Source organism: Arvicola amphibius, chromosome 8, assembly GCF_903992535.2.
Source record: "Arvicola amphibius chromosome 8, mArvAmp1.2, whole genome shotgun sequence".
NCBI classification, from domain to species: domain Eukaryota; kingdom Metazoa; phylum Chordata; class Mammalia; order Rodentia; family Cricetidae; genus Arvicola; species Arvicola amphibius.
This window is the reverse complement of record NC_052054.1, coordinates 54,188,538-54,215,649: the sequence shown is the minus strand read 5'-3', so window position 1 is coordinate 54,215,649 and position 27,112 is coordinate 54,188,538. Positions and strand designations below refer to the sequence as shown.

General features: G+C 37.3%; 1 protein-coding gene across 2 annotated transcripts in view; it reads right to left on the bottom strand.

Moving 5' to 3' along the window:
- Positions 1-1,389: 1,389 nt before the first annotated feature.
- Sec63 (SEC63 homolog, protein translocation regulator) overlaps positions 1,390-27,112 on the bottom strand; it is a 79,100-nt gene continuing 53,377 nt past the window's right edge. Inside the window, exons 13-21 of one of the 2 annotated variants that reach the window (XM_038338724.1) lie at positions 26,655-26,802; positions 21,472-21,554; positions 18,838-18,897; positions 18,502-18,675; positions 16,330-16,488; positions 14,521-14,622; positions 9,061-9,159; positions 3,341-3,445; positions 1,390-2,417 (exon numbers count right to left, since the gene is read on the bottom strand). In XM_038338724.1, the coding sequence (XP_038194652.1) occupies positions 2,274-2,417; positions 3,341-3,445; positions 9,061-9,159; positions 14,521-14,622; positions 16,330-16,488; positions 18,502-18,675; positions 18,838-18,897; positions 21,472-21,554; positions 26,655-26,802 (1,074 nt within the window). In that variant the 3' untranslated portion in view covers positions 1,390-2,273. The remainder of the gene's footprint in view (positions 2,418-3,340; positions 3,446-9,060; positions 9,160-14,520; positions 14,623-16,329; positions 16,489-18,501; positions 18,676-18,837; positions 18,898-21,471; positions 21,555-26,654; positions 26,803-27,112) is intronic. The other variant, XM_038338726.1, reaches the window with a different exon arrangement.

Genomic DNA, 27,112 nt, shown 5'->3' with positions numbered 1-27,112 from the left:
AAATTTTAGAGAACATAAACATCTAACTAATTTTGAGTCTGAGGCCTCAGTCAGGTCTTACAATACTGACCTTTGCACCTGCCACACTTTCAACTGGTAGTTAGGTCTCCTTGTGGAAGGCTGTACTTTGATGGATATTTTGCAAATTTAGAGATTAAAAATATCACACAATGTAAATAACTTAATTTCATATATAATCAATTTCATTCTGTATGTACACACTGTGTTTTCATTTATATATTTATTCTATTGACAGAATGTCAGTATTTTGAGTAAGAGTAAAAACAGCATCACTCACAACTTTCAACCAGATACAAACCAGGACGTATCATTAATCCCGCTGTGGAGAAAGAAGGGATGTGGAGTCTGGTGACTGAGTAGAGATGAGAACCCTAACTGAGGCCTTCACCTAAAGGACTTAGAGGAGAACTGGTTCCTTAGGTTGTGGTGTTGATACATATCACAAAATAGACAAATTGTTGGGATTTCCAATCATGGAAGACATGTTGTTTTTGTAAACATGGTGCTGTTAACAGGTTGTAAAATTCTCACCAGAGACTCTCAAACCAGAGAAGCCAGTTGTCTGAATAAGCTCTGGAAAACAGCCACTAGAAGAGACTTTTCTTAAGCCATCACTTCAGCAAAGCTAGGAAATGCAAATACTACAATTCTGCTTGTCAAGCTTCCTCTAGCCCCTCTCCTTTCACCTGACACAAACTGCTTCACTTCCTCACAATTACATGTCTAGGAGCTACAACCAACAATGGAGCTTCCCAGTAAGATCTGATTTGAAAGGGAAACCCACCCACTACATAAAAATGAAACAAATGATTCAAACCCTCAGTAGCACAGGAAGGGAGGGCTTCATTCAACTAGTGAGCAAGGGTCTGATGACAACTTCAACTGTTAAGTGTTACATCTTAAATTTAGAACAACAACAAAAAAAATCGTATTTTAGGTAATCTTCAAATTTTATTTCCAACTAATGTAGTAACAAAATACCAGTAATAATTCTGCATGAAGAGTAGCAACCTTTTAAATAAACAAGGTCGTTAGTATTGCAACAGTACTTTGGCCTATGGAGAGTTTGACAGGATTATTGCAATCAGTCTTAGAGTATTGTAGACTTGTGTCCTCCGTATCTAGTAATAAAAATATTCCTCTTACCTCAGTGACTCATCACACACACATTACTCTGCGTTGAGACTGCCCTGTAGGTTGTACTACATGAGAGAACAGCTCTTCCTCCTGGGTTTTCCAAGAGTATACAGAGAGAGCAGTCACTTCTACAGTGAGGTACAATATTAAACTTTTAGTTGAAAAAATAAAAGATTAGCCTATTTATGCCCTTTCTCTAGGAGTAAAAAGACAAACACAATTACAAACATAAAATGAGTCAAATTTCTATTTTATTAACAGGAGTCCAAAATGAATACAAAAAATGTCTCCTTTGTATGCTGTAATTATTTTCTTTAAAAGGCTTCTGATAGTCAGGTAGATTAAAAGCTAAGAATGTAGTCCAGCTTTTATAGTGACCCTTTGCAAAAGATTGGATAACATGACCCAAGCATCAGAGAATGTGTGGTCCCGCAATCCCTTTCAGCCCTGAGCTTATCAGAAGAATGATATCTTGCGCAGACACCAACTGAGGCTTTAAGAGACCTTAAGCCGATAAAAGTCACTTTTGTAATGTCTGCTAACTCTGGGCAATTAAGAACGGAAAATTCTAAAATGTAGCCCTCTGTATTGTGTGGAATGTGTGAGAATGCTAAATTATGGCCAAGATAGATGTTTGAACTCATGTATGGAACTGTTACAATCTTACCATTTGTAAAATATTGATAAATGAATAACGACTTACTAACAGATTAAAAAACTTGAGCAGATGTTACTTAAAACATATATGTGATGTTTATCATAGTTTAATGTTTACTAAACTAAAGTTGAACAAAGATTGTTTTTCATGTACTCTGACTGAGACCGTAAACTGATAGGTAATGCACAGCCCACACTTCTGGACAGTTGTAACAACAAAGGATTTATTATCATTTTCAGATGATATAAATGCACCACCCCATACCTGAAAGGCTTTAAATAACCCCCTTTCAGACTGTATCACGGCATCACCAACCGCCTATTTTATGTATCCATTTCTAGTAAAGATGCCAACACTTCCCTCCACATCAGTTCTCACTGCTTCTGCTTTACTGTAATTTACAAAGCAGCAGATGTTTGCAAATATGTGCAAGTGCTGTGGTCCACGCATACAGTGGTTAGTCATCACCTTCCTCTTCCTCCTCTTCTTCCTCAAAGCTATCTTCAAATCCCTCACTGTCTTCCTGGTCTTCATCACCTTCTATTGCTGTATCCCACTGGGGATGGTTTTCTGGCACAGGCTTGGCCTCATGAACTTCCAACTATAAAGAAGAATTAAATGTATGTTAGAAATTTGGAAAGAAATACCTGGTAAAGGTTTTCTTTAATCATAGCAAGTCACAAGGAAATGGGTTCTGTGGCACAACTCTAAATTCAGCATATTTATTAAAAAGACACTTCATTCTATAAATGAAAATACTAAACCTACTTACACAGGAATGGAGAAGAATTTTTAATATAATTTGGTATTTTAACCCTGTAGATGTTGAACCATTTAAGATTATACTTCTCTGGCACAAAGTACTAACAGTCATGTTTCCTATGCACCAATGCCGAGTGGTTATCTTACCAGTCTTTGGCTGAAGGAAGAAAAATTCCAGTATGCTTCCCAAAGATTAGTTGTGCAGTAAAATACCAGGCCAATGCAGGAAATAGACTCACCTTTACTGGCTCCTTTACTCTAATAGTGAAACAAGATTTTGCTCAATCTCACTAATGTAATAGAACTCTTTGGGTGAAAAGCTCAAGGGAAATGAACACTAAGTGAGCATCAAGCCACACACAAAGTTTATGCTCTAAGATGATTAAAAACACAAACAAACAAACAAACAAACCCTTCATTTTAGAAATCAATAAACACACCAATAAAGTCTGTGGTAAAAACCTGAGTTCTGCTCCCCACCCTCTCCAGCCTTTTTAAAGAAAACAGAACACATTTGATAAAGCCCTGAAAAGTACCACATAATATAACACATTAAAAAAACTACTAAAGCAACTTAAAGTCGAGGTTCAAAGCTCCTTAAAAATCTAACTAATACTGAAAGCACGAGATGACCACGTTTTCCTTCCACCCACTCTGCATCTCAAAACTGGAAATGCTTCCCACACCTTCCTCAGGCTTTGCTCAGGGGTTACTAGACTCACATCTTCAGTAACTTTATTTATTTTTCATTAATATTCTTACCTTCAGTGGTTTAATCTGATCCAAACCCATATAGGAGTCTGATCTCAGAAACACTGTATACTGATAATTTCCAGGCTTGCCTGGTGCAGGAAACTTCAGTTCTACCTAAGAAGATAAAATCAATACTTAGAAGTCTGTATTATGTAAATGAAACAACAGAATGCCTTTAAACTTCCTACATGAGAGTACTTATCCCTCAGATGACTCACAGAAACTCTCACAACAAACAACATGTGTGAGCTCTATTTTATCTAGTATAAACACTAAACAAAAAGAAAATCAAGTTAAGCTGAACTATTGGGTTCATTTCTATGTAGATAATTCAAGAAAACCTATTAAAGTAACCAAATTCTATGTTGGCACCTTGAAAACTCAAAAGAAATTAAGTAAAGAATCAAAGTATTACTAAATAAAATGTAGAATTAATTAACAGACTTGGCTAGATAAAAAATAATTCTTGCCAAATTCTCTTATTTCCAGGATAAATTATCTATGCCTTAAAAATCCAGAAAGACCCTCCAAGGCTTAAAGAAGGGATAAAAAGAATGTAAGAGCTGGAGTGGAGAGATATGCTGCAAAAGAAGTCTTGAGGACATGACAGAATCACGGGACTCTCAACTCACTGCAGTATTGGTTACCTTCACAAGACTAATTTCAACAAGGCCCCACAACACCTGAGGGACTGCTGGCAGTTAACAGGTGCTGGGGGACAAGGGTGCCGTTTTTCCAGTGGTTAAAGTTGCCTACACTCCAGGAAATAGCCTCCTACCCATGCTCATACAAGCCTCCTAATTAAACTCTATGGGAACACACACACACACACACACACACACACACACACACACACACAAACACTCATTGGGAAAAGGGTTTCAGAGGGCAAGGGAAGGAATCAGAGGCGGCAAGAGAGAGATGAAAAATTAAATTTATTATATCTATATATAAAACTCAAACTATAAAAACAAATTTAAAAAGAAAAACAATTTCACTTCATTTTATTTCAATAAATTATTTATTAGTTTTAATAAGGCCATTTACTACCCTAACCCCTAACCACTGCAGAAAAATAAAATATAAACTATAGGAAACTATATAAAAACAAGTCCAAAACAATATTTTATTTCTCATCAAATCATAAATACAAATAGTAAATAGACTTAGAATTCTATATGAGTATAAGAATATATTCTTTAAAATGACATTTTCACAATCTAGTAATCTACCTGTAAACTTCAAATTCCGGATTTTTGAAGTTAATGATATATAAAGGCCATTTAAGAGAAAAAAAAAAGTCTGGTCATTTTAGTGCAAATCTGTAATCCCAGACCTTGGAAAACTGAGGCAAGAAAACAAAACAGGGAGAAATATTTGTTGTTCTTGTCTTTTCTCCTGAGACAGGGTTTCTCTGTGTGCCCTGGAACTTGCTCTTTAGACCAGGCTGGCCTCAAACTCAGATTCTGTCTACCCGTGTCCCCGGTACTGAGATTAAAGACATGTATCACAACCACCCAGCTTTTTCTTTTCTTTTCTTTCTTTCTTTCTTTCTTTCTTTCTTTCTTTCTTTCTTTCTTTCTTTCTTTCTTTCCTTCTTTCTTTCTTTCTTTAAAAAAAAAAGCTGATTTCTTCATAGTAAGAGAAAAAAATCCAAACCAACATAAAAGATCAAATAAAAATGAATGATGACAACAATGCACACAAAATACGCCCTGACAACACTGATGGTGTCGAGCTCCACTTCTAAAACAAACTGAAACTACACTGAACAAAGAGCAGAGTAAAAAGTGATTTAAATAAAAACCATTGTTGAGTACTAAACATTTGGTAAAAAATCTTTGGTGAACAGTATAATTCCCAAATAATACACCACAGATGAGATTTCCCAAACATCCTAGAAATAAGAAAACTTTATTGCTACAAATGGGAAGCAAACAAATACAGTGTGTAACACATGAAATAAATGACTAGTAAGAAACATAATGAGTGAGCAATAAGGCAAATTATACTGGTCTTCTAACAAACAGTTTGCTAGCATCCTGAAAACAAATAGGAGCGGCTGGAGTACTACTCTAGTAGAGCCCATGTTCCAGAGTAAAAAGAATTAAGAACAAAAAAGTGTAATCTTTCATTAGATTTTAAATTTGAAGACAAAACAAAAATTGTGGCAGAATGGAAACTGAATGCGAACTGTGGCCCTGCATCACATCAGGTTGACTCCTGGCTAACAACTGCACTATGCTTATGGAGGAAAAGGCTGTGTGTAACTCAGGAGATCCTTGTCCAAATCTTATCGTTAGAAGAAAAAGAAAGGCTGTGAAGAATGGTATTTGCTGACTTTTATATAAAATATATAAAAGGGGGAATAACCTTTATATTATTTACATGAAACACCATGAAGAAAATAGATTAAAAACTGGCTGTCTGGAGGTGGTGGTGCACGCCTTTTATCCCAGCTCTTATCCAGGAGGTAGAGGCAGGCTGGTCTACAGAGTGAGTTCCAGGACAGTCAGTGTGACACAGAGAAACCCTGTCTCAAAAACAAAACAAAACAAAACAAAATTGGTAACATGAACTGCAGAGGACAAGGCAAGAAGGATATCTGCTAAGGAGAGCTGCAGACTGGGTATGGAACCATGCCAAAAGAGAGGAGTATGGAAAAGAGCTGGAGACCTGAAGAGCATTTTACATCAGACATGGAGATGCAGAGTTTGGAGTTTGCCTTTCCGGTTTCCAGTCTTGCTGTGGTTCAACATTTCCTCACAATGTTCCCCTTCCTTCCTTTTGAAATGGTGACATATATTCTGTGCCATTGTAAGCTGGAAGTATATGGTCTGCTTTTAATTTTGATTTTACAGAGGGTTACAGTTAGGGAGACTGCCATGAGTCTCAGAAGAGACTTTGGACTTTATTTAAATAGTGTTCAGACTATGATAGATTATAGGAACTTTTGAAGTTGTACTGAAAGAATTTTTGCATTAATGATATAGATATAAACCTATGGGGCCAGGAAGTAGAGTGTCGTGGTTTGAATAAGAATAGCTCCAATAGACTCACATATTTGAATGCTTAGGCACTTGGGAATGGCATTATTTAAGAAGGATTAGGAAGTGTGGACTTGCTGGGGAAAGTGTGTCATTGGGGATGGGCTTTGAGGTTTCAAAAGTCCATGCAGGCCCAGTCTCTCTTTCTCTCACCTACAGATCAGGATGTAGTTCTTAGCTACTTCTCCAGTACCATGTGTACTGAGTCCATGCTCCCTGCCATTGTGATAATGGACTAAATCTCTGAAACTGTAAGGAAGACCCTAATTAAATGCTTTTCTATGGTCATGGTGTCTCCTGACAGCAACAGAATGTAACTAAAACAAAGATTCACCTTAAATCTGGATCACTGAAGGTCAGAAGACTCATCCTAAATCTGGGCCATACCTTCTGGTAGGAAGCTTACATAAGGGACATGGAAGAAAGCAGCTTTTGCTTTTTATCTGCTTGTCCTCATTCTCAGTGGCAAGTTTATATACATCTTGTTGCTGAGGAATTCCTTCACTGGCATTTGAGCCTGCTTCTTTGGGACTCCAACATACACTGGAAGACCATCTGAGACAAACAGTTTTGTGAACTGAACAACTAATGGAATCTTGGACTTTCCATCAAGACACAGTCATTGTTGGACTAGCTGGACCGCATCCTGTAAGCATCCCCCCCACCTCATTATTCTATCAGTTCTTTCCTCTAGACCTCTAGAGAACCCTGACTAATATAGTCAATAACTAGAATAATCTTGAAATTTTTCCACTAAATCCAGGCTGACAGAGAGCTTTCTTTCTCAAAAAGGAACACACACACACCAAGAACAGTAGAACAGAATACAGTTCCCAAGAGTAAATGTAAGGCATAATGAGTAAGCAACTCTTTATCACTATGTCATTATGGAGTCAGTCTTGACTTGACTGGACTTAGAAATACCTAGAACAGAAAAGCACATTTCTGGGTGTTTCTTGAACTTGAGAGCTATGATGTAATGAATGATTAACCTTTGTTGCAACATAATTTGAAGACATTATTGGAAGGTCATAAGCTACAGGAGGTGGTCTTGGCTAGAGAAAGTAAGTCATAAGAAGAGTATACCTATGAAGACTACATCTTGCCCTTCGTCTTTCCCTATTCTACTTCCTGGCTGCCTCTAATGGCATGGAACTTAAAGTAACCAACTAATTGCTAAACATGGATGAACCTTCTGAAATTAATCCTCTCTCCTTTAAAATAAAAATTATTTTTATTCTAAATTAGGTGTGTGTGTGTGTGTGTGTGTGTGTGTGTGTGTGTGTGTGTGTGTGTACATACACATGAGTGCATGTACCTAGAGAGGCCACCAGATAACCTGGAGCTAAAGTTACAGGATAGCATGAAACACCTCAGGTGAGGGCTGGAACCAAACCCGAATCCTCCATAAAAGCAGTATTTACTCTTAACCACTGACCATCTTCTCTAGTTCTCCCTTCTTTAATTCTTTTCCTCAAGTATTAGTTGCAGAAACAAACGAAAGGAAGGAAAAGGAGGAAGAAAGGAAGGAAACAAGGAAGGAAGAAAGGAAGAAAGGAAGGAAAAAAGAAAAAGGCAGTAATTAATGGCACATAATAATAAAAAAAAATCCTCCATTCTAAAACAGAAAAATTACCAGTCCTTGGATTTTTCAAGACAAAGTATAGTCTACTTAGCAGTAATCCAACAAGAACAAAAATTTTTAACTTTTTAAGTAAAACATCTGGAGAGTAGATATAAAGGTTTATGTTTGTAGACAGTGATGGGGAAAAACTGTCTCAAAACATAGAATGTTTTCAACAGACTGATCAAGTTGCCTACCTTCTACAATCTTTAAAGATTTCCAATCTTTAAACTCTTTAAATCTTTAGACTCTGTCTAAAACATCACATAATAATTATAAAATGCCTTATAACAAACAACACATAAGTTGCTGTGGAATATTCCTTCGGTACATTGTTAATATATATTTCTCTCATTGACTAATAAAGAACTGATTGGTCAATAGCCAGACAAATATAGGCAGGACAGCCAAAGTGAGAATTCTGGGAGGAAGAAGGGCAGAGTCAGTAGAGTTACCAGGAGTCACAAAGGGAGCAACACAAGCTGGAGGACAGATAAAGCCACATGTCACAAGGCAATATAGATTAATAGAAATGGGTTAATTTAAGTTGTAAGAACTAGTTAATAGACCTGAGCATTTGTAAATAATACTGAGTCTCCCGAGTTGGTTATCTAGGAATTGGCCAGCAGTACAGAAACTTCCGTCTACAGTAAATTGCCAGGTATGGTAATGTAAATCTGTAATCCCAAAACTTGAGAAACAGAGGCAGAAGAATCAGGAGTTCAAAGCCAGTGTTAGCTACATAGGGAGCTTAAAGCTAACCCTAACACAAAAAAAACATATACAATGAGCAAAATACAACAAATTGAATTAACAAAAATTTAATGAAGCTGGGCAATGGTGGCACAACCCTAAATCTCAGCACTTGGGAGGCAGAGGCAAGAGGCTCTCTGTGAGTTTGAGGCCAGCCTGGTCTACAAAGCAAGTTCAGAACAATCAGGACTATTACACAGAGAAATCCTGTCTCAAAAAGCTAAAAACCAAAACAACAACAAAAAAATTTAATGAAGCATCATAAAAGTTAAGATATTAAGAGAGAAATATTGTTGGCTAATTACCTCCTCTGTATCCTTCAGTGTACATACATGATATGGCATGGATATTAATGTTTGCTCTTTCCTATCCGCAATATAAAGCCACCACCACTCTTGTTTTTCCTGAAAAGAAAAAAAAAAGAATATAAACTGTCAGAAAGAACCGGAAAAACAGCTTCAACTCGTCTTACTTTTGAGATGCCATCTTTTGCCCTGTTCGGTGCTACCTCTTAGCAGATGAACAAATTGTACTAAACCACTGTGAGACACACTCACTATTCCACAATCAGTTCTATGTGTAACTTTAGGAGTTTCAACAATTCCATTAAGCCTGCTAATGGATCTCAATATTAAAAATCTGTGATTTACTTTAAAATGAGAAAAGATATTCTAAAAAAGGAAAACAACTATTACACCATACAAAAAAAAATCAGTTATTCTACCTAGTGATAAGCAAAAATCAGCTTATGAGTGGAAGGGAATTGAGCAGCCCAATAAAAATACCAATGCATTAAATACTTAAAACATAAAAGAGAACACCTCAGATTTTAAGAGCTTATATTTATCTTTCATTGCACACTGCTATTTTAATAAGCTCAGCATTTCTTGCTGAACTTCTCAAAGATCAGAACAACAAAAAGCTCATTAGAAAACCACCACTAGAATGCACAATGAGAGCTGGGAATTAAAAATGATAGAACAAAAGGCAGAAAGTGATTTTATTAATAAACACAGGGCCAGATGTCTGCATGCACCAAGTTTTAGTGTGCCCAGCACTGTTGCAGGAGGCCTCCTGTTTGTACCCAGCAGGTCAGCCGCGAAATAATCACATAGAAACATATTATTTGCAGTACTGTTTGGCCAATAGCTTAAGCATATTTCTGGCTAACTCATATCTTAAATTAACCATTTCCATTAATCTGTGTATCGCCACAAGGCTGTGGCTTACCAGGTAAAGTTCATCTCCAGTGGGGCTACATGGCTTCTCCTGACTCCACCTTCTTTCTCCCAGCATTCAGTTTAGTTTTCCCCACCTCGCTCTGTTCTGTCCTGCTCTGCTATAGGCTCAAAACAGTTTATTAACCAATGGTATTTACAGCATACAGAGAGGAATCCCACATCACCCCCCACTTTTCTGTTTATATAAAAAGGAAGGTTTTAACTTTAACATAGTAAAATTAATGATACAAGACAGGTATCAAGCAAGAATTACAGTTACAATATTTATATCTATTTTATCTTTTATCATAACTAAGGAAAACTATATCTATTCTTTAACTCCATCAAAGGCTTATTTCTTAAGTCAACAGAAAGTGCATTGTAAGCAACTTCCAAAACTCTAGAATTGACAGAGACATCTCACTACCTGGACAGTCAACAAAGTTCTTCTGTATCATTGAAGCATTGAACTTGAAGTTGGAGTTTGAACTTGCCTAAAGGTGAGAACATCCTTCAGGGTTCCTGCTTCATGAAAGAGTCTGCAAGATATTCTAGGCACAGAAAAAAGTGACTGACAAACGGCCAGTACAAGTGGAACTGTCTTTGAAATTTCCTGCTTCATGGAAAAGTCTGCTGGATACTATGGGCCTACAGGCCGAAGATGGATGCCCCAATGATACAGAAGAACTTAGGATGTCTGTCCTGGCAGCAAGATGTCTCTGTCAATTCTAGAGTTTTGGAAGTTTATTACAATGCACTTTCTGTTTACTTAGGTAATATTATATCCTTCTGGAGTTTCTGATGGAGTTGAAGAATAGATAGTTATACTTTTCCTAGTTATGATAAAAGATAAAGTAGATATAAATATTGAAACTCTAATTCTTGCTTGATAACTGTTTTGTTATATGTAATTTTACTATGTTAAAGTTAAAACCTTGCTTTTTATCTACACAGAGAAGGGGAAATGGGGTGGGAAGTCCCTCTGTATATGTGTTGCTTTTATTGGTTAATGAATAGACACCATGTAGCCACCAAAGGGAAAAGACACGAGCTACCAGTTGGAACCTTGCCGGTAGGCCACAAGACTCATGATAAAATATAAAATAGAAATTGGTTAATTTAATATGTAGGATCTTGACAGGAGTATACCATAGTAACTGGCCAAGCAGTGATTTAATTAATACAGTTTCTGGGTGGCTGGGGAACAAACAAGCAGTTGGGTACAGCACAGCACCATCACTGTGCTACATCACCCACTACTGAACCAGTGCTGGACATGTGCTCAGTATCACCTGTTTCAAGGACTGATACTTTGTTTTAAAGAAAAATGTTGGAACCTAAAAATAACTCCAGAATGTGCTAAATATACATTTAGCCAAAACGGCACCATCTTATCCTAAACTCTCAATTTTCCAACACTTAAAAAAAATTCTACAGCTAGGTGCAAAGATATCCCCAAAAAAGCGAAGCAAAGCGAAGGGAGGGAGGGAGGGAGAGAAATTCTATTGAAATGTTTCTCTGGGAAATATTTCTATTTTTAAACCCAAATCAATGCCTTTTCCATTTTATTTTACCCTTTAACGTGATTTAGTAACATTTTTTTGCTTACTTGGTTATCTTAATCTTCTTTATTTTTTATGTTTATATGTACATTGGTGTATGTATGCTATGACACATGTGTAGAGGTCAGAGGATAACCAGAGGAATCAGTCCTCTCCCTTCCATCATGTGGATCCCAGGTTGGAATTCAGGTCAGCAGGGCCAGCAGGAGGTGAGTGTCCTTGCTGATCCATCTCACTGGCCCTTCTGTCTTTTCCACTATTACTTTGTGTATGTTTTAACAGTGCTACTTTAAACTCAACTAAAAGTTCTTCTGTTAAATGCCACAGGCCACAAAGGACTTAGCATGAATAAGGCAATAAGTAAATTGCAATGATGAGAACCGTGCTAAATAAAAAAAATTCAGTTGTTTAACTTGAGGATTGATGAAGCTACAGAATGATTGATGGTTTATGTGTATGCATGCGCAGGCGTGTAGTGTGTGTGTGTGTGTGTGTGTGTGTGTGTGTGTTTCGTATATACACAGTTTATATAAACCTAACAATCTCAACATGCAATATTAATGTAAACTTTTGGGGGTGTTCAGATCTGCTGCTGCAGTGTAAAATGAATGAATAAAGTTGTGCTCAAATAAACTGTTCACGCTATAGCATTATGTGCAAAAGCAGGCAGGCTGCAGGCATGGTGGCACGTGCCTTTAATATCAGCACTAGATAGGCAGAAGCAGAAAAACTGTGAATTCAAATCCAGCCAGGGCCACATGGTGCGACCTTTAGAAGGCAACTAGATTTGGCCTGCATGCTCAACCTTTAGACCTTGTGAAACACCAGTGTCATCTATAAAGCTCATACTATAAAACAATAAATAAATGAATAAATATATTACAAAAATAAATAAATGAATAAATATATTACAAAAACCCTTCAATGTTTTAAGTTTACGATTTTGTGTTTGTCTACATTCAGTGCTATTGTAGGCCACATGTGGCACATGGGTCATGAGTTTTCAAACATTGACCACGAGGTAAGACTATATTAGGAAAAGGCATTTTTGAGGATAAAGCACTTCAACTAATAATGAGCTAAAATACAGTAAGTTACATGGGAACCAATTACGTAGGATGAGTGCTTACTTCATCCCACACTTTTTCTGTTTGATTTTTAAAACCAATCAACAAGCAGAACTTATTTGCTTGATTTCAGGATGCCTGGTGTTGGCAGGCTATCTCTGCAATGAGCAAAATGCTCCTAACATATGGATTAAAACCCAAGATATGTCAGAATATCATCATATATTAATATGAAACCCTAGGCCAACTTTGCTCCAAATCTAAACAACACCAGTGCAAAGCCACTTACTTACTGCTAGGAAAGCCAAGTCATTTAGGACTTCGATTTGAAAGGCCCCAGAATCTTTGGATTGATATTCTCATATTGCACAGAAAGCAAACTGTATACATCAACCCACTGGCCAAATATGAGGGAAGCAGAAGGCTTTGTGGCGAAGCTGTGAAGCAGGCCATGGATCAGTTTTCATGAACTGGGGGAACAAGCTCTACAGACAGAATCATCTTCAAAAGCAAAGTGTCAAAGAAATTCCAATGTCATTTCCATATCAACAACTGAGAGAGCAAAGACATTAAAAGGTGAGCAAGTATAACAACAAGGTAAACAAGGATAGTTCTCAGTGTGGGCTTCAGGTATTGCTCAGTTATTGATTAACTTTGTTCAGAACCTAAAGGAGTTGGTCCCATAACTACCACCTATGGGTAAATACATTCCCACAATCCAGGACAGTTACTGGAGTCAAAAGCAAGTTTGGTGGTTGTGCCAAGGTAAAGAAACCTTCAAAGAGAAGAATTTCTTCCATCCTATTTAAAACTTCATGGTGATGAATGACTCAGAACAGCTAAGTCACCAAAGTCAAAATATTGCATTCATTTTATAAAGCCTTCTCTCATTACTAAATGCAAATAGGCATTAAATACAACACTCAGTAATAGGACCAGAGATAACAGGGGCATAGGAAATCATATAAACTTTGCTGTGGGATAAAGCTCTTGTATACTGTAAAGATTTGTTACTCATATTGGTGTAATAAAACGCTAACTGACCAGCAGCCAGGCAGGAAGAATAGACAACCAGCCTAAGATCTGTCAAGAGGAAAGGCAGAGACGCGGTCAACAGCTGGACGAAGAGGAAGCAAGAGAAGAAGGCCTCAATGAGGAAAGGTACTAAGCCACGTGGCTAAACATAGACAAGAATTATGGGTTAATTTAAGTTGTAGGAGCTGGTTAATAATAAGCTTAAGCTAATAGGCCAAACAGTTTATAATTAATATAAGTCTCTGTGTGTTTCTTTGGGATTGAATAGCTGCAGGACTGGGTAGGGCAGATACTTCCATCTACAAAACTTAAAAAGTTAAACCCCCTGTAAACAATATGTTCACAAAGTAACTCATATTACAATATATCCTTTAGAATGAAGGTGACTGTGGTGGTTTGAATAGGTATGACCCCCATAGACTCATGTGTCTGAATCAATGGCTTATGGGGAGTGTCACTATTAGGAGGTGTAGCCTTGTTGGAGTAGGTGTGCCCTTGTTGGAAGAAGTGTGTCACTGTGGGGGCAGGCTTTCAGGTCTTAGAAGCTCAAGCCTATTTACTTCCTACTGCCTGCTGAACCAGATGCAGAACTCTCAGCTCTTTCTCCAGCACCAAGTCTGCCAGAATGCTGCCGTGCCACCTGCCATGACGACAATGGACTAAACCTCCAAACTGGCAATGTTTTCCTTTATAAGAGTTGCTGGGATGATGGTGCCTCTTCAGAGCAACAGAAACCCTAAGACAGTGACCTATCAAAAACAAACCAGTTATTACACTTCGGAGCAATAAATATACCACAGAGCAGTATGAGTCCAATGAGAAATATATGGAAAGAGGAAATAGAATAAAGGAAACACAACACTAGGCTGAGTGCAACTCACCTCAGGAAAGTAAAGACTATACACAGGGTGTGTTATCTTTGACTTGGTTTCCAGAAGAGCTCTCTCTTTTCTCTGTATGCTTTGTTGTAACTCTTGCCACTCCTAGTGTGAAAAAAAAATAGAATACTTGAAATATGGTACCTTGCAGAGACCATCATGAGGAGTTTCTAGCTTTTACTTTTTACAATGCCAACCAGCTACGAGGATTATAAGTTGTTTCTCCACAAGTCTCATTGTCTGGCACAAAGGTAACTGTGCCTCTAAGCCCCACAGCATGGTGACCCTACTGTTTCAGATCTGACTCAGTCTCTACCACGGCTTCCTTCCTTGTCCTTTTTACTCTTGTCATTACAGCTACCTACACTTCTCTGAAGTTACCAAATCACTTCACCCACCCTAAACCCTATGCAGGTTTCTGTTCATATTCTCAATCTTATAAACTTCTACTCCTAATTCTATCAGGACAGTGAAATCCCAAAGTATGAACTCCCAAGAAAAGTCTATCCAGAATATTCCCTTTGCCTCAGAACTTAACTCATCACACCTTTATGCCATTACTACAGCTTGAATAATATGTATTAATTCTTGTGTATACCACAACATTTAAGTCTGCTGTCTCTGACAGCCAGGATGTTCAAAGGCAAAAGCTATTTTGTATTTGTCTTAGACTCTGTGGACTAAATCATGCTTAGGATGAAATAGACTATGAATCTGAAGAAGAAAGGAAGAAAAAAGAAAAACACTATAAAACCTTCATTTGCCTCTGAGAATATTAGATACTCACAGAAAATGATATAACAAATCTTTCTTAGAGTGGAACTGAGGAAACAATCTCTGTAATTCTCTAAGTCTAAAAGCACTAAAGACCCAGCAATTAATAAAACTCCTCTTTATTTGCTTTCTCCCTTAAGGATAAGTAGGTGTATGAGCTCCCTATACCTTTGCATTCCACTCCCTACCTCTTCCAGGACTCCCCTACGGCCTCACAAACTATTCAGGGGATTACATTTTCTATCTCAAAACACAAGGGTTACTTTAAGATCTATATTCTGGCTCCAAAGCTACAGAGAAACCGTGTGTGTGTGTGTGTGTGTGTGTGTATGTATATAAAACACCATATATATATATATATATATATATATATATATATTCCAGTCAAAAGAGCAAATGAACAGCAATCAGTTTATACTTCATTTGTGATGAGCCTCCAGCACATTCTTTTCTGTATCATTCCCGAAAGTCAAGTGAAACTTGATGTACAAAGAGTGTACCTCATCATCTTAATAAATTCTTAATTACCTTATGCAAACAAGATGATATTCTAAAAGCTTTCCCTTTAACTGACTCTCCACCATCACGTTCACAGTGATGTTTCTTCTCAGTGTGATCTGGAACCCACAGAAGAACCTTCTAAGGACTGTTCCTGGTTCACACCCACCTTCCCATACTCCTATTTCCACAGACACCTTCCAACACTGAAAATTTCCTTAAAAGATCAAACTAGTCTCACTCATACACAGAATCTGATGCCCTTCATTCAGTATTTCAACAAATTTAAGAAAACTGGAATTTCTAATCCTTGTCTGAAACGATTTTCCTTTAGAATCCCTAACAGGAATTCCTCAGAACAAATACAATCTTAAAGTAGTAAAATTCTAAAATGGATGAGTTTTTAAGGCAAATAAATAAGCAAGGGAATGAACAACCAGCTCCAGTGATGATTTACACTATCAAGTCTGGAGTGCGGGGTGTGCACTGGGCTCTGTTCTCGGCACAACAGGGGCAGGGAGGGGAAGCCACAGGTCTTACTGCTTCATCATCTTTGCTCTGTTTTTCATCTTGCTCTCTGTCAGAGTCTCTGTCACTGCCATCATCTTTTTCACTCTGGGAATCTCTATTGGTTTCTTCCTCTTCAGAGTCACTGCCTTTCTCAGAAATGTCGTCTTCATCCTCCTTTACTGCAATTTCCTACAACACAAAAAAAAAACAAAAGTTCTGAACGTTTCAGTCAGTATATATTGTTTTCAGTCTCTGAAGCTAATTCACTGTCAAGATAACTGAACTGGTTCAAGATTAGATATTCACAACAAAGTTCTAGCCAGCAAAGAAAGGCAAAAGGCAGAAATGGAGGGCATAAAAAGCTTAAAACAAAAAACAAAACTTGTGAGTAAAACTGCCTTTATTCACAAAGGCCATAACTGCTTATGTGGAACATCTTTATTAAAACACCTACAAATGTTGAAATCGATGTCAAGTCACTAAGACTTCTTAATACAAGGTCAATGTTTTAAGAAATAGCTATTGTGTTCCTACAAAGCAGTAATAGCCTCTGAAAAATGAAAACAAATGTTATGTAAAATAATACCAAAAAGTTACCAGGTACATAGCAGTACAAATGTACTATACCTGCCAAGAAATTTTAAAGAAGCTCTAAGTTAATAAAAACAGGCAATGAATGTGAATAAAGACTAGGCAAAAATGCTATATTAATTTCCCACATAAAACCATAGATTCAATTAATGCTAATCTAAACTCAGTAATTATTTTTAGTGAAAATTATCACTCACTCTAAATGTTTAGTTGGATGAAAAGTAGTTAAAAATAAGTAAAATTACAAGCTGTGGAATTTATACTATAATAAAGACTGAAATCTACAATCACGCTAGTATGACATTGGCACAAGAATAAGCAGATGCAATGGATTATGGCATTTAGAACAACACAACACATTAGAAGCAATATAGTCATTTTTTTCTGAACAAAATACCATTGCAATTCACGAGAAAAGGATTGTATTTTCAATAAATACTGGAATAAATATTCCATAATTTACATTATCAATGAAAATTCATTCATGATAGATTACAGAGCTAAAGGTAGTATTAAAATAAATTCACATCAGCTGTGGTTGCCTGCACAACATCAAACTAGTAAACATTCCAGAATGAAGTCCCCAACAGAGAAACTATTGATGGTTTGAGGGAAAGGAAAGTCAGGTAAGGGTGTGGTCCCTGGCAGGTTAACTATACTCTGTGGATGGTCTCACATCCTTGAGTATACACTCAGAACAAACTGGATTTATTATTTAAAAAAAAAAGTCAGGAATTTGGAGTAGATCTGGGAGAAGTTGGTGGATAATTATGATCAAAATACACTGTATGCATGTATAAAATTCTCAAAAAATAGAAAATATTTTTTAAGATAAGGTCTAGCTATGTAGCTATAGCTGGCCTGGATCTCAGTATGTATATAACCTGGCTGGAACTCAGCGTGTAGCCAAACTCGGAGATCCACCTGCCTCTGCCATGAAGTGCTGGGATTAAAGGTGTGCACCACCACAACTAGTTATAAAAAGGTATTTTTAAAATGAAATAGATTTAATTAAAATAATAGCCACCAAAAAGCTACCTTTTAAAGAAAGAAAGAAACTCATACCCAGAATACATAAAGGGCTCTATCAAAACCATAAACCATTGACAATGAGGGGAAATACAGGAGCTCTCCTAAATGCTAATAAGGTTTTTAAATATCTTTTAAAATATTTTTATTTTTAACTGTGTGTATATGTCTGTATCTATCTGTGGTATATGTACATGTGAGTGCAGCTGCTGCAGAGACAAGTGACTGATCTGGAAATGAAGTTATAGGTAGTTGTGAGTCACCTGACACAGATGCTAGGAATGGAATTCAGGTTCTATGTAAGAACAGTAGACACTCTTAACTGCTGAGCCCAAACTCTAAAGCCCAGAGCTTTTAAACCTTGATTTGAGCTGGGTATAGCTCAGTGGTAGAGCAGAGTGTGCATGAGGCCCTATATGTTCAATTTCCAGCATTTAGAGGGAAGAGTAAAGAAAGAAGGAAAATCTTGATATGGGTTTAATGTATTCACATGTGAACTTTAGGAGCTATATCCATATTTGAACAGTTTAATATATACAAATTACACCACAGTAATATCCAGAACAGTGACAACAGACTTACACTCCCAACAACTCCATTTGCCTGCTTCTGCTTCTGCTGTTTTCCCTGAGGTAAGGGCACAGCTGTGGGCTTTTTTTTTAAAGGCTTCTTTTTTTTGGACTTGGGCATTTTTTTGGGTCCTTTGCTCTTCTGCTGCCATCCTCCTTTTGCCTTGTTCTTGTTGGCATCAATCTGCTGCAAACCAAATGCAACTATTAAGGCTTCACAATCATTTTTAGAAGAAAGTGACAAAAATACTTTCATAAACTGTATTATATACCCTGTGGTAATATAAGTCAACCAAAGAAGTAAATAAAACATTTCTTCATTAAGAAGTAAGAAAACTCAAGTTGTTACCCCGTCGTCTGCAGGCTGTTCCTCAGCAGCACAGATGGACTGCTCCTTTTCAAACACTTCCTAGAGGCAACAACAACAACATCCATCAGCCCATATCTGTCTAGCAGATGAAATATAAAATCTTTAAAAATATTTATTCATAAAGGTTTTATTAATCAGTTGCAATTGAGAGGGTGGGTAGGCTTGGCAGTCATTAAGTCTATATGTATGCAAGGAGCAACCTTCTGAAGTACCTTATAACTATTATAAATAGATTTTGAAAAGTACAGTAGTCTATTTAACAAATTCAATGACAATATATGCAATTCATTATAAGTCAAAAATATTTCAATTTAAAATTTTATTTTATTCTAACAATCAAGCAAGAATATTTTAATGAAAATGTGAATATATATTATTCTAATTTTTGCCTTCAAGAGACCACTAGAAGTTTATTATTATCAGTAGATTAGTAATAAAATCCATATTCTAAAAACATATCTACTAGCCATACAATTTAATCAGATTAGAACCTAGTAAGAATGCATGGTGGAAACTGACAAGTGGTATAGGTTGTGCTCAATAAATGTCTTAGAATTATTATAATCAATAAATGAACACAATTAAGCTCAATAAGAGACAGGCTAGTGTGACTAAGAGATCAATAAGCTGGCATCATCATTTTGTTTTCATGGTTTTGACAGTGTCTCATCATGTAACTAACCCAGCTGCCCTGAATTTAAAATCCCCCTGCCTCAGCCTTCGGAGTCCAAGTTGCTAGGACTACAGACATGTGCCACCATACTGTCACTATGAGGCTTTGTTTTCTTTGTTTGTGTGAGGTGATGGAGAAAGAACCCATCACCTCACATATGCTGCTAGGTAGGTGCTAAATCATTAAATCAGCACCACCAGCTCTGTGTGCAGGTGTGGGGGGGAGGGGTAATGCATGTGGAAGCCAGAGGTTGGTGTCAAGTGGTTTCCTTTCGTTCACATTATTTTTTGAGGCAGGTTCTCTCACTGAGTTACTGACTTGACTGGACTGGCAAGCGAGCAAGTTTAAGGGAATTTCCGGTCTCCACCTCCCTAGTGTGGTATTAGAGAAGCTTGTTACCATGCCTGGCTTTTTATGTACATGCTAGGGATTCAAACCCAGGTCCTTATGCTTGCATGGCAAGTTCTTTATTGACTACCCCATTTCCCTAGGACTACTGCCAGCTTTAAAAATACTGCTTTATGAGAACACAACCATGTCCTTCTGTAGGTTACTGATACAAAAACTAGATGACCTATGAAACTTAAACTATTTACTATCTGAACCTTCGCTAAAAGAGGATTGCAACTCCCTAGTCTAATTCATCACTTCTTCATGTCTCCATTTATTATTATCTGGACTGACTAATTGATTACTTTTAGGTACAGTTTGTTTAAGAAAGGAAAGAAAATTCATAAAGCATAAAAATACAATTACAAATAAAGTGAAATGTGCATGTCTGTAGTCACGGCCCTCAGGAGGCTGAGTCAAAAGAAACAAGACTACTAGTAGAGGCTACATAGCAAGACCCTGTTTCAAACACAAAACAAAACAATCGAGCCTGGAGGATGGTTCAGCCAGTGGAATGCTAGCCACACAAGCATGAGGATCTGAGTGTGATACCTAGAATCACAGTTTGAAAAGATATGGGATTGGGGGTCTAGAAAAGTATCTCAGTAGTTTTGAGCACTTGTTGTTCTTGCAAAGGACCTGGGTTCAATACCAAGCAACCATATGGTAGCTCACAACCATCCGTAAGTATAGTTCCGGGGCATCCAATGCCCTCTTCTGATCTCTGTAGGTACCAGGCGCCCAAAATGGTTTATATGTATACAGACAGGCAAAACATTTCTTTAAAAAAAATATAAAGTTAACAAAAATGAGATCCCAAGAATATGAATGAAATTTGAAAAAAAAAGAATACTTATTAACTAGGCAGTTGTTTATGAGCTATAAGAACAGAATTTCAATAGTGACACTGAAAATAAGAGTCATTAAAAACATAAATTGAATATCAATGCTTTGGAACCTATGTGTGAGAAGACATGCGACTTCAAACTGATGACCCTGTGAGAGCAGGCATTGAGTAAAAAACAGCAGCTGTGGGCGTTCAAAATTTTAACAGTTTTCTAAAAGGAGGAAGAAAATAAAAGAAGGGCTGGATTTTAAGGACCCGAGCGGCCAAATCAAACTGGAAATAAAAGTCATTTTTCTCTGAGAATTAGAAAATGGGGAAGATATGACATTTGAACAGGCTACAGGGGACTTTGAAAATTACAAAGCAATAAAATGGTTCTGCTTTAAAAAAAAAATAAAAATAAAATAAAAAGTAAAGCCAGGCATGATAGACAATATGTGCTTATAATTCCAATACTAAGGAGATAGAGAAAAGGGGATTTCTGGAACTAGCTAGCCAGGAAGCTTCACTAAACTGGTAAACATGGGGCCAATGAGAAACACCATCTCAAAAAACAAAACTGCACCAACAGATTTTAACCTGAAGCCTCCACAAACATACACCCATGTGCAAATATGTGCATTTACACACAAACCAACAAATAATACAAATAAGCCTACAAAATAATACATATATAAATAAATAATACAAATAAACTACTTACAGCCATTGTCTGCCTTGTCAATTTAACCAACACTGTAACTAGGGATCCTACTGTGATGTTGTTGCTATCCTCATCATCCAATACTGTAAGATAGGAGGAATAGAGCAAAATATAAAAAACAAGTTTCAAGTCAATGCAAACAGCAATATTTAACCTGTCCAAAACAATTTAGTACCTTAGTATTATGCTTTAAGCTTATTAAAAAATAATTTATTGATTATTGTATAAAATCTCCAGATGCCTTCAACAGCTGCTTCATTTAATCCTTAAAAGAATTTTAAGATGTATTATCATTTCCACTTTAAGAAACCAAGGTTCACAGCCAGCACTGCCAAATTTCAAAACAAACTCTGCAGAAACTGTATAATTTTACTTCTCTGACCAATGCCTGCCTGTGGGACTAAATAATAAAAACTGACATTCCAAATGACCTTAAACATTTAAAGAGACAATATTTAAAGTAGGAACTTCAACATATTTTCTTTACAGTAAAAAACTTTTTTGAGTGTTAGCTTTGGAATGAAATATTAAAACTGCAACAACAACAACAGAAGATTAGTATTGTCTTTGTGCAAAGATGACATGCAAATTTGTGTATAGGTCCATATCTTAAAGAGAATACTGCCCAGCAAATGCTGTGGTTTGAAAGAGGATGGTCGCCACAGGCTCATATTTGAACTGGTCCCCAGTTGGTAGAACTGTTCTGAGAAAGATTAGAAGGTGTGGCATTGTTGAAGAAGAAGGTGTGTCACTGGAAATGGGCTTTGAAGTTTCAAAGGGCCCAGTCTTGCATGCACTTGCTCTCTCGCTCTCTCTTTGTCCCTCCCTCCCTCCCTCCCCCCTCTCCCCTCTCTCTCTGCACCCAACTCACAGATGAGGACATGAGCACTGAAGCGCTGCTCCAGTGCCACACCTGCCTGCTGTCAGGCTCCCTCCCGAGATGGTCATGGACTCACCACTGTAACTAAATAAGTCCCAATTAAATGCTTTCTTTTTTAAGTTGCCTTGGTCATGGTCTCTTCACAGCAACAGAAAAATAACTACAAGAGCAAAAAAGATGGTTCAGGGCAACCACATGACAAGCCAGGCATGTAAAGTACCTGTAAAACCAGCATGGGGCTGGGGGTGGGGTGGGTGGATAGAAACCAGTGGAATCTAAGAGCTAGCTGGCTGCCCAGTCTAGCCAGAAGTCTAATTTCTGGTTCATGCATTCAACACATGCTTGTGCTCACACACACATGCGCAGACACACACACACCTCTGCTATCAGAACTCAAAGCTGGGCCACATGTGCACCATGTTTTTCCACTCTGCAGTACCTGTGAATCTACTGCCTCAATGTATACAAGTGTTTAGTGTTTTAACATGAGATGCTACATAGCCTCTAGTATTAAAGGGAAAGCAATTATCTCCACCACCATTTTGAACACTGGTCTTATAATCTCTACTTTTCCTTAAACTATGTGACTCCTATGATATACACAAGTAACACAGTAAAATGAACTTTCATTTGTTGTTGGATATTAGCTTAAGATGTCTTAAGATTCTTTTATGCTGTGGAATATTTGTTTAATGATGCAAAGATGTGTTGCATTCTTTTATTCTGTAAACCTGTGTTATTGTGCCTGCCTAAAACACCTGACTGGTCTAATAAAGAGCTGAATGGTTAATAGCTAGGAAGGAAAGGGATAGGCAGGGTTGCCAGGCAGGGAATAAACTGGGAAGGAGAGAGAAGTGAGAAAAGGAAGAAGAGAGGAGGATGCCGGGGGCCAGCCACACAGCCAGCTACAGAGCAAGAAGAAAAGAAAGAGATATAAAGAAAGGCAAAAGGTAGATGGGATAATTTAAGTAAGTAAAGCTGGTTAGAAACAAGCCAAGCTAAGGCTGGGCATTCATAAGTAAAAATAAGTCTCCGTGTATTTATTTGGGAGCTAGGTGGCAGGTCCCCCCAAAATATAAAGAATTAAAAAAAAACTATACTTACTTCTTCAAAGACAAATCTCTTCATTTGTTTTAAGCATATATGTTTTACAATAATTGATTATAATGAAGATTATTTCTTAAGTCCCAAACTGGATTTGGTTAAAAAACTAAAACCCTAAATGTAGTTTTGAAAGACTCATTTTTATTTTGTATGTGTAGGCCCATATTTCGGTATGGCACAAGAGCCATAGGCCGGGTCTGAGGTGGTCACATAGCTTTGCAGACAAGCTGTCTCAGCCTAACAACAGCCTGGATATGCTACTCCTATTTTTTTTTTTTTTTGTTATTAATGTAGATCACCTGAGGAGAGGTGTTGGCTGAAGCTGATCAGGATGTTTGATGCTCCTGCCTTTCTTAATTTGGAGGATGTCTTATAGAGATGCTAATTCATGGCCTACGTGACAGCTAGCATACTCGCAAACAGGTGGATGCGTACGTGACAAAAGGCCATTCACTTGGTTACCTAGGATACAGCCTAATGTGTCTTCCCGCTCAATTGATGGGATGATCTATAAACTGTTTGGAGAATAAATGTCAGATCTTGCCTTTCAAAGATGACCGTGTAAGCTGTGTCTGATTACTCCTCGCGACTCGGTTCCAGTCTAGTTAGGGAAAATAGTTATCTGTGTTGGAGCCCATTGGGCTACGACATGTATGTATGTGTGAGTACCTGCAGGTACACATGCGTAAATGTGTGGATGGTGTTCAAGGAGTTATAGGTGGGTGTGAGCTACCAAGTGGGAGCTGTGAATCACACCCAAGTCCTTCGCAAAAGTAGCAATTGTTTTTTGGTTTTGGGTTTGTTTGTTTGTTTGTTTGTTGTTTTGGGGTATTTTGTTGTTGTTGTTTTGAGACAGGGTTTCTCTGTGTAGCCGTGGCTATACTGAAACTTGCTCTGTAGACCAGGCTAGTTTCGAACTCAAAGAGATCTGCCTGCCTCTGCCTCCTGTGTGCTGGTATTAAAGGTGTGCGCCACCATTGCCTGGCACAGCAGGTGCTCTTAACCTCTGAGGCATCTCTCCAGTCCCTAAATGCAACATTTAGATTAGTGATTTTAAAGTCTAAAAACTCACCAATCTAAAAGAAAACTCCCAAATCCCAGAAAGAGCTGTCCAAAGTATTTATTGTTTGTATTTACTTTATGTAAATACTTTGTAAATGTCCTACACACTAGACAAACTGAAACCAGATGATATTGTTTGCTTCCCTGCCCCTAGAAGATTTAGGAAATCATTTACTTCTCATTTATATTAGAATACAATTCAGTAAGGCAAAGTGCCTTAAGCATAGCTCTCCAGATGCCAGTCAAAATATGCAGCACACATACTGTCTACATGAAGATAAGGTAAAATGGCTGTCATCATATACATTAAGCATCCATTATGTTGTTTTTATCCTATACCCAACTAGACGATGAACCCTTTAAAGACAGAAACTATTCCCAACATGGTCCTGCATTCTTGGTACCTAGAAAAAATGTTCTCTCAACAGTGAATTGGTGAATGTTACACTCAGAACTATATGACAAAGACAAAATAAACCAATAATCTGTAATTCTGTGTTCAAAAATACTACTCGGCTACTAAAATGGTGGCAGGGCAATTATGTAGATAGAAAGTGTTTTACTTAAAACAAATATAAAGACAGAGATGAAAGAATGCATGAAATACAGGCACAGTAATTTTCAAAGCTTACTATAGATAAATGTTAATCTCAGCTCTAAATATTTCTTTTAACTATGTATTTGAAATATCTTCTCCTTTCATCATACTTGGACACTTCTTCCATTCTTTAGAAAGTTAAGCAATCAAGGACTCCACTGAAAAAGAACTGAAGGAGAAGAGGCTCAGATAGCTACCTATAGATCCTGATGCAGGATTTCAGCCCCAAAGGCACATAGGTTACAATCAGTATTTTAAGTGCATCAACTTATAAAAAGACTGCATAGCACTGCCAGGGCTAAGACAGGAATGGCACGGACTGGAGAGATGATTCAGCAGTTAAGAGCATTTGCTACTCTTCTGGGGGACCCAGGTTCAATTCCCAGCACCCACATGGCAGTTCACACCCGTCTGTAACTCCTATTCCAGGGGATCTGACACCTTCACAGACATACATGCAGGCAAAACACTAATGAACATAAGAATAAACTTTTTTTAAAAAAAGACAGGAATGGCAGCCTATGACATAATAAGAGCAATAAAGCAAGAACCACAGGAAGAGGGTACATTCTACACCCTGAACATGAATGCCTGCCCAGCTCCGTGTGTGAAGAATTCAACTAAGGTTAAATCTTCCATATCCTCACTCAGAACTAATTTCCAATTATAGGTGATTGTTACACAAAAAGAAAGCCCAGAACATTCAACTATAATATAGTCTCCTTGTACTTAGGACAACTGTAACAAACATAAAAGGAGGGCTTTGACAAGAAAACCAAAACTCCGCAAAATCTAATTTAAAATTAAAGTATTTTAAAGACAGATACAGTGGTCAATGACTGTGTTGGAAAATATTATTTTAAGATGTGTTACACTTGTTTATGCTGTAAAACTTTTGTTTAATGATGCAAAGATGTGCTGTATTCTTTTATCTTGCATTTGTTTAACTCTGTGAAACTGTGTTACTTTCTTTGCCTGTCTAAACCACCTGATTGGCCTAATAAAGAGCTGAAAGGCCAATAGTGAAGCAGAAGAAAAGATAGGTGGGGCTGCCAGGCAGCGAGAATAAAGAGGAGAAATCTGGGAAGAGGAGATCTAGGAGGAGAGAAGGAGGAGGACTCCAGGGGTCAGCCACCCAGCTGCACAGCAAGCCACAGAGTAAAAAGAAAGGTGCATAAAAGCCACAGGCAAAAGGTAGATGGGGTAATTTGAGTTAAGAAAAATTGGCAAGAAATAAGTCAAATTAAGGCTGGGCACTTGAAAGTAAGAATAAAGCTCTCTGCACGTATTTATTTGGGAGCTGGGTGGTGGGCCCCTCAAAGAGCAAAGAATAAAAAACAACCAAAAATATTACTGTAATATCAGCACCTACAGACCAGAAACAAGATTTTTCCAAGTTTGAATAAGACTGGACTACATAGTAAATGCAGGCTAGACAGGACAATATAATGAGATGAAGGAAGGAAAGAAAAGAAAGAATTTGAGTCTAATAAATGAGACCAAATTACGCAACGTGCAACAAAGACAGCTCCCACGTACCCTGTGACTTTATGTCCATAGTCACATATGGAAAACTCCCAAGGACTGCCATGACCTCTTCGTATTTGTCATCTTCAAGGAAGTGCAGCAGACTATGACGATCTGATTCTTTTAAACTGACCAAATCCTGGATAGTTTTAATTTTGTACTAAAAAAATAAATAAATAAAATTTTTCATAAAATGAAAACTAGTGGCATGCTAACCAAATAAAATCCAGCAACTTCAGAAAAAAGTTAACAGTATGGACATTTCAAACCAAGACCACTAAACCTAAAACTAAGGTTGTTTTGCTATAAATTCATTACAGGCTTATTTTAAAAAAAGAAATCAGAAAAACATAAGGAGTACAAAAATAAAAAATGGTCATTCAGAATATTGACTCAAGCAAGAACTACTGTCCTAAATTTATCTATTTTCAGTATTAAGAATAAAAAAATTCCAAGTATAAGTGGCCTCT